Raw genomic sequence first — 17952 nt, 5'->3', positions numbered from 1 at the left:
CCTTCTAGCCGGAAAGTGATAGTTGTCTCGCTTGTTGGTGATGGTTTGAGCGTGGTGAAGAACTCATAGGTAAGGTCCTCACAATACTCATGTGGAGAAGCCTCCATTTTTGTGAAATCCAACCAAGCGAGATAGGGCTTTACAATCCCATGGATTCCCAACTTCGTCATGCTCTCCCAACAAATCTTGTATGGAGCGGAAATACCTTTCTTTTTAAGGCTCTTGAACACATTCCCTTCCGCCTCGGTACGGATATCAAAAGGCGTATCAAAACGGTGTCGAAGAGCCCCCGGAGTGTTAACTCCGAAAATGTTGGACCCGGAAGCACTTTTATTACGATTGGAACGGAAGGTCCCTAGCGTTGGTTCAACCTCCGGTGGTGGTGGGTTCGAAGTTTGCGCGACGGTCTTCTTTGATCGTGTAACTCGTGACATGGCTAGAGTGGCGTAAAGGGTGTTCGGAAATGTGTTTGGAATTGAATTTGGGTAGATTGAATGATGGCTAGGGCTTCTTGAAGATTTGGCTTGATGAAAGAGAAAGAAGCTTTTGGATATGGAGGTTTTCTAATTTAGGTATGGAATGGTGGAGAAGATGAAGTGATGGAGTCCTTTTTATGGCTAAATTCATAGCTATGGATTGAAGGGCCAAGATGTGTTGGAAGTTGGTGATCCATGTCAAAAATTTGAATCTTGAAGGGTTAGGATCGTGCCACATCATCAATCCATGTGAAGAAAATAAGAGCCAATGAGAAAATTTCAAAGTTCCCCCTTAAGTCAAGTGTCTAGAATCGAGACACCCTTGTTAAATAGGTGTCTCGATTCGAGACACCAAGAAAAGAGAAGCAGAATAATCTGCTTCTTTTGTCTCGAATCGAGACAACTTCCTAAGAAGCTTGTCTCGATTCGAGACAAGGGAAAACAGATTATTCTGTTTTTCCTTTCTTAGGGAACCTTGATTTTTCTTAAGAATCGCTTCACCGAACTCCTACACATCAAAAAACCGAACATACCACGCATTATCTCGAACATAACAATCATATGAAATACGCCAAATCATCAACAATTACAAAAGAAAACTAAACTTAAGGTAATTGTAAAACAAAAACAACAACTAAAAGCATTAAAATTCAAACCTCTTGGGATTGCCTCCCAAGTGCGCTTGTTTAAGGTCGAAAGCTCGACCGTCAATCCGTGGCACTTAAGTTGAAGGGGGAGCAAGATAGATCTTGTCATCTATTTGACCCGTCAAAGGTCCCAAGTAGGGCTTGCAACGGTTTCCGTTGACCTTGAACGTCTGTCCCTTTTGATTTTCTAATTCTATTGCTCCATGAACCGCCACGTGCCGGATCTTATACGGACCACTCCACCGAGATTTTAATTTTCCCGGAAACAACCGCAACCTTGAATTATAAAGCAACACAAAAGCTCCAACTTCAAATGTCTTGGGTGAGATGTGAGCGTCATGCCATTTCTTCGTTCTTTCTTTATAAAGCTTGGCATTCTCGTAAGCATCAAGTCGAAATTCATCTAACTCATTAAGTCGCAACAAGCGCTTCTCACCGGCCGCCTTGAAGTCATAATTCAACTTTTTAATTGCCCAATAGGCCTTGTGTTCTAATTCAACCGGCAAGTGACACCCTTTACCATACACAATTCGATAAGGCGACATACCGAGAGGTGTCTTAAATGCCGTGCGGTAGGCCCATAAGGCGTCATCCAACTTGAGGAACCAATCCTTTCTTGTCCCATTTACTGTCTTCTCTAAAATCCTCTTCAATTCACGATTCGATACCTCCACTTGGCCACTTGTTTGAGGATGATAGGGGGCAGCAACTCGGTGGTACACATTGTACCTTTTCATCAAAACTTCAAATTGCCGGTTGCAAAAATGCGACCCCCCATCACTAATGATAACCCTTGGAGTCCCAAATCGGTTAATTAGACGCTTGAGAAACTTCACCACTACCTTGGCATCGTTTGTAGGTAAAGCCTCCGCTTCTACCCATTTTGATACGTAATCCACACAAACCAAGATAAAAAGATTTCCATGAGACATCGGAAATGGCCCCATGAAATCTATGCCCCACACATCAAAGATCTCTACTTCTTGGATTGAGGTCAATGGCATCTCATCTCGTTTGGAAATGTTCCCTACTCATTGACAACGATCACAATGCCCCACAAACTCCTTGGCATCGCGAAATAGGGTAGGCCAAAAGAACCCACTTTCTAGAACTCTAGCCGCGGTCCTTGACGCCCCATAATGCCCGGCGTAATCCGCCTCATGACAATGGCTCAAAATTGGCATCACTTCCTTCAAAGATACACACCTTCGAATCATCCCATCACCACATATCTTGAAAAGATACGGCTCATCCCACAAAAAACGTTTCACATCACTCAAAAATTTCTTCTTTTGATGGTGCGATAGATCCGGTGGCATGACATTTGAAGACAAGTAATTAGCTATATCCGCATACCAAGGTGTCTCCACTTCCGAGATTACCATCAACATTTCATCCGGGAACCGTTCATTAATATCGACACCAATTGGAATAGGTTCCGGAACTTCTAACCGTGATAGGTGATCCGCCACAACGTTCTCCGTTCCTTTTTTGTCTCGGATTTCTACATCAAACTCTTGCATTAAAAGAATCCATCGAATAAGCCTTGGTTTTGCGTCTTGCTTAGCAAAAAGATATCTCAAGGCGGCATGATCGGTATAAATGATGGCCTTTGATCCGAGCAAATATTGCCGAAACTTGTCTAAAGCAAATACCACCGCCAACATCTCTTTTTCGGTGGTGGTATAATTGAGTTGAGCTCCCGCCATAGTCCGGCTCGCGTAGTAAATCACGTGGACCTTCTTATCCTTCCTTTGACCCAAAACACACCCTAAAGCTTGGTCACTCGCATCACACATGAGCTCAAAGGGCAAGCTCCAATCCGGAGACGATATAATTGGCGCGGTCACAAGTGCCTCCTTAAGCTTCTCAAAAGCACCTTGACATTCCTCTGTGAATTCAAACGGCGCATCTTTAACTAGCAATCTCGTCAAAGGCCGTGCAATAGATGAAAAGTCCTTAATGAATCGCCGGTAAAAACCCGCATGGCCTAAAAATGCCCGAACTCCTTTGACCGTAGCTGGAGCGACTAATTTTTCAATAACCGCCGTCTTTGCCCTATCCACTTCAATTCCCGCTTCCGATATCCTATGCCCGAGTACAATGCCTTTGTCCACCATAAAGTGGCACTTTTCCCAATTTAGCACCAAGTTTGTCTCAACACATCTTGCTAAAACCCGCCTTAAGTTCGCTAAACAACCATCGAACGAATCGCCAAACACGGAGAAATCGTCTATGAACACCTCCATAATATCCTCAATCATGTCGTTAAAGATTGAGGTCATACATCTTTGAAATGTGGCGGGTGCGTTGCATAGTCCGAAGGGCATTCGCCGATATGCAAAGGTACCGTAGGGGCATGAGAAGGTCGTCTTCTCTTGATCTTCCGGGAGAATTAATATTTGATTGTAACCGGAGTACCCATCAAGGAAGCAATAAAATTTGTGTCCCGCTACCCTTTCTAACATTTGATCGATAAATAGTAGCGGAAAGTGATCCTTTCGGGTTACCTCGTTGAGCTTCCGATAATCGATGCATACTCGCCAACCGGTTACCGTCCTTGTGGATATTTGCTCTCCTTTTTCATTCTCCACCATTGTCATACCGCCCTTCTTAGGGACACATTGAATTGGGCTTACCCACTCACTATCCGAAATAGGGTAGATTATTCCGGCGTCGAGGAGCTTTATAATTTCTTTGTGGACCACCTCCTTCATATTCGGATTTAGTCTTCGTTGTCTTTGAGTTGACTTCTTCGACCCATCTTCAAGGTTGATCTTATGCATAACAATTTGCGGACTTATTCCACGAATGTCGGAGATTTGCCACCCTATTGCTAATACATGCTCCTTCACCACTTGCACCACCCTCCTCTCTTGTTCCTTAGAAAGCTTGTTCGAGATGATTATTGGCAAAGTCTCATTCTCCCCAACAAAGGTATACCGGAGATGAGATGGAAGTGGCTTCAACTCAACTTGTGGTGGCACCTCGAAAGATGGTGGAGTCACACCACTACTCTTGTTCAAATTCTCCGGCTTAGGTTCATCCTCCTCGGAATACTCATCACTCGGATTATCGGAATGGAAGGTGACTTTCGAAATTTCAGAAAAATGTGGTTCCCCTTCTTTTGCTCTTGGCTCGATTCGAGACAGTCTACTTATGGGACTGTCTCGAATCGAGACAAAACCATAGGGAGCTTCTGCTCCCTTTTCATTAGTGTCTCGATTCGAGACACTCTCTTTAGTTGGGTGTCTCGATTCGAGACACTCATGTAGGGAACCCAGAAATTGATTTTTCGTCACTCCGTCTTGATTAAACTCTTCCATACTCGCTTCAAGAGTATTCCTTACAAGTTCATCAACCAAATCGATTCTCATGTAATCTTCCTCCTCGATGGCATTTCGCATCACTCTCTTCATATCAAACTCCACACTTTCCTCATCAATTCTCAAGGTGAGCTTGCCGGCATGAACATCGATGAGAGCACGCCCGGTGTTCATAAAAGGGCGACCGAGAATCATAGGACATTCTTTATCCACCGCATAGTCTAAGATCACAAAATCCACCGGAAAGATGAATTTATCCACTTTAACGAGTACGTCTTCCACTATCCCATACGGATTTTTGAGAGAGTGATCGGCAAGTTGCAATACCATCGAGGTGCGCTTTACCGGTTGATCACCAAATAATGACCTAAAAAGAAACAATGGCATCAAGTTAATACTTGCCCCAAGATCACACAAACAATTTATAGCATTCATATTTCCTATGGTGCAAGGTATAGAAAAACTCCCTGGATCTTTAAGCTTTGTCGGTAAATTGCTTTGGATTATGGAACTACAATGCTCCGTGAGCGGTATTGTCCCACCTTGCTCCCAACTACGCTTGTTCATAATTATGTCTTTCAAGAATTTTGCATATTGGGGCATCTCCCGAAGTGCATCCGCCAAGCTTAGATTGATTTGCAATTTCTTGAAAATCTCAAGGAACTTGTGAAATTTTTCGTTCCCTTGAGCTTTCCTTAACCGGCTTGGGAATGGAACCGGTGGTACGAACGGTGGCGGTGGTGGTGGCCTCACATAGGGCTCTTCAACCTCGACAACCACTTCCTCACATTCCTTTGGCAACTCTTGACTTGAACTTGCTATGTCAATTACCACTTGAGGCTCATCCTCCTCGACAACTTGCCTCTTTCCATTGGATTTCTCAAGGTTTCTCCCGCTTCGGAGCTCTACCGCCTTAACATGTTCTCTAGGATTGTTCTCCGTAGTAGATGGCAATCCCCCTTGTGGTCTACCTTGAAGATTGATAGCAAGTTGAGAGATTTGAGTCTCAAGCATTTGATTAGTGGCGGCTTGATTCTTTTGAAGTTGCTTCATCTCTCTAAGCCCATCCATCAACTTAGCAAGCATATTCCCTTCATCCATGTTTCTTTGAGGTTGAAACCCGGGAGGATGTTGAGGTCTAGCACCTGCATTGTTGCCATGACCTTGATTGTGATGGTAATTTCCTTGTTGGGGAGGTCTATTTCCACCTTGGAAGCTTGGACCCGCTTGATTAGGCCCTTGAGCATTGCCTTGACCTTCTTGATTTCTCCACCCGAAGTTTGGATGATTCCTCCATCCGGGGTTGTAGGTGTTAGAGTAGGGGTCATTAGCTTGCCTTTGTCCCCCGATGTAGTTGACTTGCTCACTCAAGGCTTGACCCGTAACTAGGCACTCTCCTCCCGAATGGCCAAAATCACCACAAAATTCACAACCTACTTGAACATAAGCCACCGGAGCGTTTCTTTGCATAGGAGCGACTTGTTTCTTGAGAGCATCCACTTGAGCTTGAAGCGAAGCATTTGCGGCTTTTATGGACTCCATCTCCCTCACTTGATCAAGAGTCATGAGTGACTTTTGAGTAGGTGGCGCTCTTCTTTCCATAGGACCCCAAGTACTACTAACCACGGCCAATTTCTCCACCAATTCAAGGGCTTCCTCATAGGTCTTTTGCATAAGCGAACCCCCCGAAGCCGCATCGATAGTAGCTCGGGTAGTGACATTTGTCCCATCATAGAAGATTTGTATAACATGCTCTCTATTGAGCCGATGATGGGGTACACTTCGTTGTAAATCCTTGAACCGCTCCCATGCCTCATGAAGTGATTCTCCTTCAAATTGGACAAACTCAAGTATGTCTTTAGTCAACTTTGTAGTCTTGCCATGAGGGAAATATTTGTTAAGGAAGGCTTGAGCCAACTCTCTCCAATTGTGAATGGACTCATTAGGTAGAGAATGCAACCAAATGCTAGCCTTGTCCCTCAAGGAAAAAGGGAACATCCGAAGTTTAATTTGGTCCGCCGTTATCCCATGAAGCTTGAATGTGTTTAGAACACCCAAAAACTTGGCGATATGCTCATTAGGATCCTCATGACTCAACCCAAAGAAGGCACAACGATTTTCCAAAAGTTGAATGGTACTCGGCTTGATCTCAAAAGTTGCCGCTTGAACCGGCATTGCGAAGCATCCAAAAGTTGCATTGTCCACATCCGGCAAGAAAAACTCGCCCAAGGTTTGTCTTTGTTGGTTTGGCACTTGTGCGTGCGCTTGGGGTCGATCATCCCTTGGGTGGTCTTGTTGCCTTGGTCGGTTCACATTCCCTAATGGAGGAGCGGGTGGATATTGTTGTTCTCCTCCATCCATTAGAGGATTGAACCTCCCCTCTTCATCATAATTGTTTCCCTCGTTATTCATAACTTCGGGTATACGGGCTCTTCTTCTTACACCTCTTTCGTAATTACCGAGGTTATCTTGGAACGGTTCTAGTGGTAGATTTGCTCGTCGCGTATTGTGCATACACGAAAATCAAATTCCCTACACAAACAAAAACAAGAAAACCGAGTGTAAACCCCGAAAGATAATTAATAACAATAAACCAAAAACAGAAAATAACGCTAACTCGACCGAATTTCACAATACTTTCAATCAATTAAACGCAACCTTGTCCCCGGCAACGGCGCCAAAAACTTGTTAGCAAAAATACTAACTTGTAGTAATCCGGAAATACGGAATCGATCCCACGAAGACAAGAGGTTAAAAGTGAGCGAACATGTATTTGGAAATTCAATTCGGAAAGCAACGATCAATTGGAATTATAGTAATGATTACGGAATTTTAAACTAGTGAAATTAACACTTGAAGCAATTAAAAACTAAAGCAATTAATTAATAAACGGGATAAAACAATGGGTAAAAGGCGTTTAGAGGTTGTTAAATCGATTTGAAACGTTCTAGCTAACCGGGGTTGATTTGGTAATTAGTTCGGGTCAAGTTTTCAAAAGTGCCTAATCCGCTCTCTCGAATCCGCAATTAGAACTAATTGTAATTAAATTAATACCCCGAAATCTAAATCGCTCTCGCGTAATTAGATTTCGATTATACAAATTTAATCCAATCACGAAGTTTAACCTAAAACCGATTAAGCCCTAAACCGCTCTCGCGTGATTAAACCCTAATTAAGTGATTTGCTAATTCCGGGTTATTAAGTGACTCTCGCCTAATTAATTACCCTCTTAACCTAGGATTAGGAGATCAATCTATCCTAGGCATTAAGCATACAAATCACTACAAACCCTAATACCCAAATCAAACCCTAGTCAACTAATCACAACCAAACTTCATCAACAACCCCTAAACTAAGGATTTAGCTACTCATCACAAACATCATAGCAATAACTAATAAGTAAGCATTAGGAGTAATCATATTTTAGAGATTAATTACCTTGCAATAATCGAAGATCCAAGCATAAAAGAGATAATGAAGAACAATAATAAGAAACCAACAATCTTCTATTAATAATAATAATCTTCAATCCATAACATAAAACTCAAAATAGCACTAAGAACTAGTGTAATTCAAAAAGCTGAGAATAGTAAAAGGAAATGGGGGCTAAAAATCTAAATCTAGTGCATAACCCTAAAAAGGGAAATAAGGTATCCTTATATAGTACTACCCAAAATAGGGAATAAAAATACAACCCATCTAGAATGTTTGGCCCAATAGGGAAAGAAACCAAGAAAATTTCGAGCATCCTATTAACCCTTGTCTCGAATCGAGACACACTACTTATAGGTGTGTCTCGATTCGAGACACAGATTGCTAAGCAATCTGTTTCTTGAATCTTTGTGTCTCAATTCGAGACACCCATATAAGTGGGGTGTCTCGAATTGAGACACCTCTTCAGAAGGGGAGGGATTCATTTCTTTCGCTTCCGGCTTTAGCTCCTTTCGCGCTCGACTTCCGTTTCCGCTCATTTGGGTTTAGAATTAGGTCCAGTTTGAACCCAGGCGTAGGGAATATCATGTCCTTTAATTATATGCACTGTAACGGGTCAGACCGGATGTAATCTGGACCTCAAAGTCCAGTGTTGTAACATAAAGTAAAAATGGGGCCCATGAGCCCACAACCGGCAAATCCAGCCACATCCAGGTAGAGTTCAAGGATCACCCAAACACGGAATCGATCCTGGTCTAATCTGATAGAACCGTATCCACGAGATAGACAATTTCCATGTTCTGACCGAGAACTAGTTCTGACCACACCTACAGTCGAACCTGCGCGAGTGCCAGGGAATTAAAAATCAACGAGGTTTAAAAGTATTCCTCACCTTATATGCATACCAACTGCCCGTGAGTACGTTTGCAATGTCTACGCTTTCCAAAAAGCATGCCAAATCTAGTTTTAACAGGCTAAAGGACTAACCATGTTCAATTAGCTATATCAAATCAGTTCCAACCAATAGTTTAGACATCTCAGAACTATCACGAAAAAGTAGTAAATGGTTGTATAGGGCATTCAAGATCACCTAATAAAATCAATCAAACTTAAACTTCCGGTTTAGGCTTTGTGCATGTAATCAATCTAGACCACTCAAACTTCTATTATTTGTTAGAAATCGCCAGATTTAGATGTATCCTTAGGAACCTTCTACTTTCTTTGCATGACTAGTCCATATCAAGTCCTATTCGAGTCTATCTGTTTACGCACTTTCAGACTTGTTTACATTTCCAGTATTATATCATGTGGACTGATAATTGTATCCTGAGATGAGAATAAAATGAATATGTCCGGTAAATAAAGCCAGTAACTGATAAGCCAAGCACATGAGTCTTGGGGAGGTCCACGAACCCAGTCTTTTGGTCTGATGCACGATAATCTTACCCATAAGAGAATAAGGTTATCTAGTCGGTATAAAAGGCATTTTATAGTTAAATTAGATGGCGACTCCATTTTCAAACCATTTCCATATCAAGAAGTTAGCTATAAGTCTGGGCGAGCGGCCCCCGAACCACGCTCCACTCACAAACCGCTTTTGACCTTTTTGTTGTATTTTTATATGAAAAATTAATTTGAAACTTAAACTTACAATTATGCCTCTACTAGACTGATATGGCATCGATGTCATCTCAAGATTATGTTTCGGCCATCTCAACTTGGCGTCACGGTTAGGGGTATGCAAATGGTATTTCGGTTCGGTTCGGGAGTGTAACAAGAGAAATCGGTCGGTTATCGGTACCTGTAAAACTGAAACCGAACCATTGCTATTTATCCTTAAAACTGAATTTTTATAATACCGAAAATTTTACTCGGTTCGGTTCGGTTGTCGGTTTTATAAATCAGTTTTGTATATTTAAATATATCTCATAACTTTTTTGTTTACAGGTAAAGCTAAACATAAAATCCAGCAGATACAGATTAAAGATTTTTTTGCAAAGAAATTCATAAACAAAACTTAAAATTATAATCATTTTTAATATAATAGATCACATGCAGAAGAAATCTTCTTTTGATAAACATACAAAACTGCAACTGCTGCAATTATTTGAACCATAAATAAGAGTAACCGAAGAGAGAAGATTGAAATGAAGAAATAGTGGGCTAGATTAGAGTTCATTTGGTAAGAAGAAAATTTTAGAATTTATACAGAAATAGAAAAGGTCGGCTAGGTTAGAGTTAATATGATAAGAAAATGATTTTAGGGTTGAGAGAGGAAGAGAAGGTGGATTAGGTTAACTTTATAAAATAGCGGCCAACAAAACAAATAAGGTGTATATATATAATTACGGTAAAGGTAAAAAGTACGCCGCACTCTATATGATAAATAAAACACATCATTTTTACTTAATCGGTTTTTTGGTTTCTTCGATAATCTAATGAATGAAACCGAACCGATTATTAGAAACCGGATTTTTTCAATTTACTAAACCAAACCGGAATTGTCATAGCATTTAACCGACCCGAATTTTGTATATCGGTTTGGTTTCGGTTCAGAAAGTCGGTTCGGTATCAATATTAAACCAAATGGTGTTTTTAAATTTTTCGGTTCATGAGTTTAAATATACTGAAATTACACCAACATTATACATACTGTATTTTTGTAATTAATTTTTATTATTTGGTATTTCTGCAAATATTTTTAAGTTAACTCGGTAATTTTATAAATAAAAAAATATAACACCTATTTTGTAAATATTTATAAAATTTTAGATACTTTTGTAAGAGTCACTTAGTAATATTATTAATCTATTAGTATATTATAAAAGATAACGTATATAATCTCTAATAACAATAATCTGAAAAATCTAATAAACACTAAAAATATCTGAAAATGTGCATTAAACAATTAAAGTGACATATGAACTATCATTAATTCATCAAGAAAATAAGAAAAACATTATTTTTTAAATAAACATTTGATTCTGGATTTTTACCAAGTAACGAGTAAAATTAATTTTATAAGTTTACCGTCTTAAATGCCTAATACAACCACTATTGCATATTGATGGCAATCTTATGATTTGTACGTGTTTGATTGATACGAAATTAATTGGATGATTATTATTCTTTATTAGTCGACAATGCAATTTATGAGTTCTAAATCTTTTAAAATTGGATCCGAACATACATTTAAAATATAGTAAGCAATATCATTAAAACCCATTTCATATATGAATTTATTCAAAGTAATAAATATTTTAAACCTCAAGATTGTCTATGTTAGATATGAAAATTGTTTAAAAAAAGTACATAAATATACATTACCTGTAATTTTAAGAAGTAAATTCTAGACCATTATATAAATATGTGGTTAATATTTTTGAATCGAATCAGGATCAGATCGGGGTCCAAAAGTGAAAAACATATTTTTTGTTGATTTGATGTTGAGGCCACTGACCTAGCGTCAATGCCAAGCTAAATTGGTGTCACCGTGTATTCAGTATATTTTCTGTATATCGATAATAATTTGTATTTATATTTTCATTAGATGTTTGTTGATAATATACAATCTGATTATAATATAGCACGGACTTGGATTTCTTGTTTTGATGTATATTATGTTATAAGTCCATAATTGAGTGAGATATACTACTAGTTAGCGTAAAAGATAATTTTAGTACTGATAAGTGCCGACTTTATTGTAGTTCAAGTCATCAGATTGTCATAAGATTGAGTGAACCGAGCACATTAGGTTTGCAGATCGCTCATTCCGCTTTTATATGTTTTAGTAAATATAGTTTACTTACATTTAGATATTCTCAAATTTAATTTTGCTGATAAAAAAGAGTCAAACTTTTTTTTCGAAATCTCATTTTCGGAGAAATTTTTAGTTAGACAGAGTCTACCACGTCATCCGTAAACTAACCCACTCATAATGCAACACGTCATTAAAATGATGGCAATATCGTAATAATTATGCAATAAATGCATTCAAATTTTAATGGTGATATTACGATATTGCCCTAATTTTAATGAGGTGTTGTATTATGAGCGGTTTAGTTTACGGATGACGTGATATACTCGGTCTATCTAAAAATTTCTCTTCATTTTCGTTATAATAGTTCAGTGCAACTCCTTAATTATAACTCTATTTCTAGATTTTATAAAAAAATACACTACTCCCTCCGTCCCGTTTAAAAAGTCTCATATTCTATTTTGAGATGTCCCATTTAAAAAGTCCCATTACTATTTTTAGAATACTTTTCCATTGAATACCCTATTTTACCCTTATTTTAGTTATCTTAAAAGAGTTTTATGGAAAATTCCACTATCATTAATAGGGGTAAAACATGAAAAAACATGAAAAGACAAGAATAATTAATGTTTTCTTAATCTGTGTGTAAAGTCAAATGGGACTTCTAAAATGGGACGGAGGGAGTATCAAATTTTAGATAAAAAAGGAAAATTTCAAAAAAGGTGTCATAAATAATTCTCAATTAGCGGTTATAATAAATGCAAGAAATAGAAAAAGAAGTGTGAATTAGAAAAGATAAGGCAAATTAGAAGGAGCTTTGATATGCCACGTGGAACCCACCGGATATTGTCGCATTGAAGGAAAACATGAGCAAAACACGAGCTTTTGTCCTACGTGGAAACATCCCCGGGCGAGATAGGGTCCAGTTGCAAAGAAGAATGTGGGACCCACAGATGTAACACGTGGAATGCCAACGTGGCAAATGCCAGGACAGATACAAAAGTGTGTCAGTCATTTAGAAGCAGATGATTTTCACAAGCATGAGAAAAGCAACGGTAGCAGCAATACCTATTATTACATTCTCCAATTATATCATTACATCTCTTTTTTTGTAAAGTTTTTGCATTATTTTCGCACTTTCCAAGATTAATAATACGATCTAATTTTACTAAATTGCCCGTTCCTAATCATTTTTGTTTTAACAAATTGGCCTTTCATTTGAGTTAATTACTAAAATATCCAATTAATATAATACCCATGAATTTATTTATTTTTGCTTTTTTTATTGTGCATTTTGTCCTCTTTTTCTAAAATTAAAAAGTGGTTGATTAATTTGTAGATAAAACATAGGAGTAATGTCATAAAAATTCACCAATTTTACATGTTTTTTCAATTTAATCACGTTTTTTTTTAAATTTTTCATAAACATACACCAACTTTCATTTTTTTCTCAAATTCATACACGGTGCTGACGTGACACTCATTCATTGGTGCAATTTGCTGAGGTGTATGTCATTTTTAACCAATGAATAAGTGATACGTCAGCACCGTATATGAATTTGGAAAAAATGAAAGTTGGTGTATATTTATTAGAAGTTTTAAAGAACGTGATTAAATTGAGAAAACGTGTAAAGTTGGTGAATTTTTATGACATTAACCCTAAAACATATAATCGTTAATACACAAATTTGCTTCTCTTTATTGAACAAAAGATCAAATCACCCCCTCAACTTGACACGAAATATTAAATAAGTCAATATCGCCGCTTTTGGTACAAATAAACTCAAAACTTGCGTTTTCGTATCAAAAAGCCCCTTTGGAAAGTGAATTTCTTAATTATTTAATTAACTTAATTAATTATAATTAAAATTTTAATTATAACCTAATTATAACCTTAATTAGTTAAAGCCTTAATTATACACCTAATTGGCTAATCCACTATTAATTAAAATTAATAAAATACAATTAATCCTAATTAAATTAAATCTAATCCTAATTAAATTAAACTTAACCCACAATAACCAGTTGTCGTCGCCCTCCCTATTTGGCCTGAGGAACATATTAGCCCTCTATGTCTAGAAAGGTGCTATAACATACTTAACATTTAAAAAACAGCTTAAACAAGCCACTCTTAACACTGTTCTAAAAACCGTCAATTCTTGTTTAGGTTAAATCTGACGTGGCTTATTGAACTTGAGGTGGTTCAAATATGCTCTTAATGTTTGGCACGTGTTTCAAACATGCCCTTCATGCACAAAAAGATTCAAATGTGCCATTTATGTATAAAAAAGTTAAAATATTTCCGTCATGTTTAGAAAAGTTCAAATTTAATTTGAGTATCAAAATACTCTGCTCGATAAGCCCGCGGGTCTAGTCAAGCTTTTGTAAATTTTTTTATTCTTTATTATTATATATATAAACACAATAGTATCTTTATTTTGTCAAAATATAATTATTTTTTAAATATTTATACAAATAATAAAGTCGAATCGAGCTCGAGTTTCATTATTCTATCAAGTTTGAACTCGAGATTCTAAAATGATATTTTGTCGAGTTTGAATTAAGTTTTAAATTTTAAACTTTAAAATCGAATCGACCTCGAAAGTGATTGGATGTTTCTTAGAATCTACTCGATTTTGTCCCAAATTGATAGTCAGTTCAGGACAAACACAGATATTAAGAAATTTAAGTTCTCTAGATAAAATGAGTTAATACATAAAAAAATACTTCATCTGTCCCGTTTAAGAAGGGACATATTCTATTTTTATTTGTCCCTTCTAAGAAGGTCATATCATGTTTTCTGTGCCAATTATATCGAACTTCCACTTTTATCCCTTTAATTATTTTAATATGCATTAAATGCAACTCAATTTACAATACATTTATTCTATTATTAGAAAAAACTATACTAATTAATAGAGATAGACATGACAAAATAAAATATTGTCTTATTTTATTAATCTTTGTGCAAAACTCATTTGTCCCTTCTTAAACGGGACGGAGGGAGTACCATAATTGCCCTTATTTAATATGGTGGCAATGTTTGTCTTTTAGTGACTTTTGTTGTCTTTCAAGATATTCTCTATAATTAATAAGGATATGTTTGATAATTACTTAATAAGATAAATATCTAGTTCCTATAATTTGGGACAAAGAAAATTGAAATAGTGCCTATCAATTTAGGACGGAGTCAAGTGATAATAAATTCCTTTGATACGAGACAAATTTTTCAAGATTTTAGTAGGACATCTCATTCAGTTAATTTGGATAGAATAATTGAAACTCAAAACTGACGAAAACACAACAAAAAATTAAAAAAAATTAAAATTTCGCTTATTCGGTTAATTTATTTGGATAATTTAAATCCCAAATCGAACCAAACATATTAAAAATCTACATTTTTTATTAAAACTTAACCGATTAATCCCAAACTTAAAATCAAACCGACCGTAAGTCATCAGTTTGGTCGGTTAATGTGGTCGATCGATAATTTTTCTCTCCCTTACTGGTGATATTTGAACCTATTCATAAATGAAGGGCGTATTTGAACCTATTCATATATAAAAGGTATATTTGAACTTTTTCATATATGGAGGGTATATATTTCATCCCTTTCATTATTTAAGGGCATATTTGAACCACATTGTCAAACACTGAGGGCATATTTGAACAGCCTAAGATTCAAAAACCACATCAGATTACAGTTAAGTAAGGATTTGCAAATTTTCAGATGGTGATAGAAGGAGGGGCTTATTTGAATTTTTTTTAAAACGTTAAGTGTGTTTTAGCAATTTTCTAAATATAGAGGGCCAACTTGATTTTCAGGCTAAATATGTATGACATATTTAATCCTTTTTCCATTTAATTATATTCTTGATGTTGTAAAATTATTAATTTTGGTCAAATCTGCACCTTTCACTTTCAATTGTACCTATAAATATTAAATTAATATTTTTTCGTTTGATAAAAGTTCAAATAAGTCATTCATTTTGAATTTTTCAAGCAAAGAAAATATATTCAAATAAATTATTTACAAGATTTTTTTTAAAAAAAATTAAATGAAAAAGAGCTCATTTTACAAAATAGAGTACAACTAAAAATAGAAGGTAGAACTGTGGAAAAAATTGACGACTTTATAAGGTAAGAAAATAGTAATTAAATAGGGGTTAAAATATGAGTGTTTTTTAAAATATATATTTTTTATATTTTTCACAAATTAAATGTTATAATATGAACTGATTTAAATATTTTTAAAATCAGATTTTTCTCATAAACAAATTATATATCGAAGCTGCATAAATTTGTTTTCTGAGGTAAGTATTTTAAAAGTTACTACTACTAAAAGTGAAAGCTAGAAAACTAAATGTAATACAGACATATTTGGCTTCTATTAGAGCATCTTCAATGATACTCTCTATTTTAAAGAGCATATTTTATAAGATAGAGAGCATCTTGCATATAAAGAACACATTTTTTAATTTTACTCCAATAGACTCTTTAAATATAACGTTTTATTCAATTAGTATTAATTTATTTAATTATTATATTTACTTTTATTATTACAATTTTCATTTTTATAATTTTTTATATTAAAATAAAATCAAAACACATATTTTTAAAAACAAAAAGATAATTTATATATTTTGAATTTCAAATTTTATTAAAAAGATAAGAAGTAAAGAGTGAATTTGACTCTCCACATGTGGAGAGCCAAACTCACTCTCTTCTTTAAATTTAAATTGTGGAGAGTCCATTGGACTTCAAATTTTGCATGAAACTCTCTAAATTAAAGAGTTTGATATATTTAGAGAGTGCATTGGAGATGCTCTTATATGACTGGATACCAGAAACCCGACATCTCTATCACATGCAATAGAATCAATGCTTCAATTGGACCCTTCAGTGTTTTGTCCATAAATGAAAAATACTCCAATAATTATTGTTATTAATACTTTTCTAATAACAATAATTGTAGTAATAAGAAGAATTTTAGGAAATGTAAACAAATTAAGAATTGTTTCAAAAGTTTGTGTTAAACTAGCTCTACAAGTACATTATCATTTATCTAACTAAACTTGATCTAATATCAAAAATAATAAAACTTTATGTTTTATGTATTTAATTTAAGGCATAATGTCTTAAAAAACCCCAACCTTTTAGCCCCTTTCCAATCATACCCCGACGTTAAAAATTTGTCAATTTTACCCTATTTTGCATTTTTGTGTTTCAATTGTACCCTGAAAAATTAAATTAACGTCTTTTGCGTTTGAAAATTTGTTTAAAACATTCTCCATGTCTCGCATATATTAATTGTATATTTTTAAAATTTATTTAAATTTAGTTAAATTAATTAAGAATTTAAATTAGTGTTAATTTGATTATGGTTTTTAGTTAGTTTTTAAAAATAAAGGACTTATTTGTACTTTTTTTGAATAAAAAAGAATTTAATTTCATGTTTAGATTTAATTAATTGAATGATTTCATCATTTAAGTAAAAAAATTAATAAAAATTAAAATATTGGGGTACAATTGAAAACGGAAAATTCAAAAGTGGGTAAAATTGACAAATTTTCAACGTCCGGGTGGAATTGAAAAAAAATTTAAAGGTGAGAGGTTTTTGAGTGATTAGGCCTTAATTTAATTGTAGGATGTGATAATTTAATATGGGAATCTCATATTTTATGCATCCTTTTCTAGTATAATAATCATAAAAAGAAAAGATAATTTTATTCTTAAATGATAAGAATACATATATTTGTTATTGAATAATTAAAAGTTGTGAATGTGTTGTATGGTCATTATATTTAGAAATTTAGAATTGCTCTCAATCCTTTAATATTCTCCCTAATTTGGTTAAGGCAAATACTCCAAGATATATTTAAAGATTGATAGCTTTTCTCCATAAAATAAAAAAGATAGACAACTTTTTTGGATGTTATTGATTAACATAAGAAATCAAATAATCCAAAAACTAATGTTCATTTCATCTGATAATAATAAGCTTAATTTCTTTTAAAATCCATTCTAATTATTTTTTATATGTAGAAAGAGCCATTGAATTATAAGAGTATCATAGTAAAAGTATATCATTCTAATTATAAAAATTAATTATTTAAATTCATGTAAAATCAACAAAACTCCTATCATTTTAAAAGGATGGACTAATACACAAATAAAATTAAATTCAGTATTAAAATCACTCTAAAACAGAAAAAGTGTACTAAAAAAACAACAAGGGTATTATAGGCATAACAAAGAAAACCAGCAAACAAAGAACAAGGATATAATAGTCATAAGCATTTAATTTCTCTTTG

At 35.3% G+C, this 17952-nt stretch overlaps 1 protein-coding gene across 1 annotated transcript; it reads right to left on the bottom strand.

Annotated features, from left to right (window-relative positions):
- Nucleotides 1–1197: 1197 nt before the first annotated feature.
- LOC126665147 (uncharacterized) lies at nucleotides 1198–2127 on the bottom strand. Its single transcript, XM_050357860.1, has one exon. It carries the CDS (start codon nucleotides 2125–2127, stop codon nucleotides 1198–1200), a length of 930 nt encoding a protein of 309 aa, XP_050213817.1.
- Between the last annotated feature and the right edge of the window lie 15825 nt (nucleotides 2128–17952).

Source organism: Mercurialis annua, linkage group LG1-X (genome assembly GCF_937616625.2).
Source record: "Mercurialis annua linkage group LG1-X, ddMerAnnu1.2, whole genome shotgun sequence".
In the NCBI taxonomy this organism is placed as follows: domain Eukaryota; kingdom Viridiplantae; phylum Streptophyta; class Magnoliopsida; order Malpighiales; family Euphorbiaceae; genus Mercurialis; species Mercurialis annua.
The sequence above is the reverse complement of the archived record's forward strand: the minus strand, read 5'-3'. Positions and strand labels throughout refer to the sequence as shown.

What these genes read in the sequence shown, in the direction of transcription:
- LOC126665147 (XM_050357860.1), bottom strand. Translation starts at nt 2,127, where the DNA reads ATGCCATTGACCTCAATCCAAGAAGTAGAGATCTTTGATGTGTGGGGC.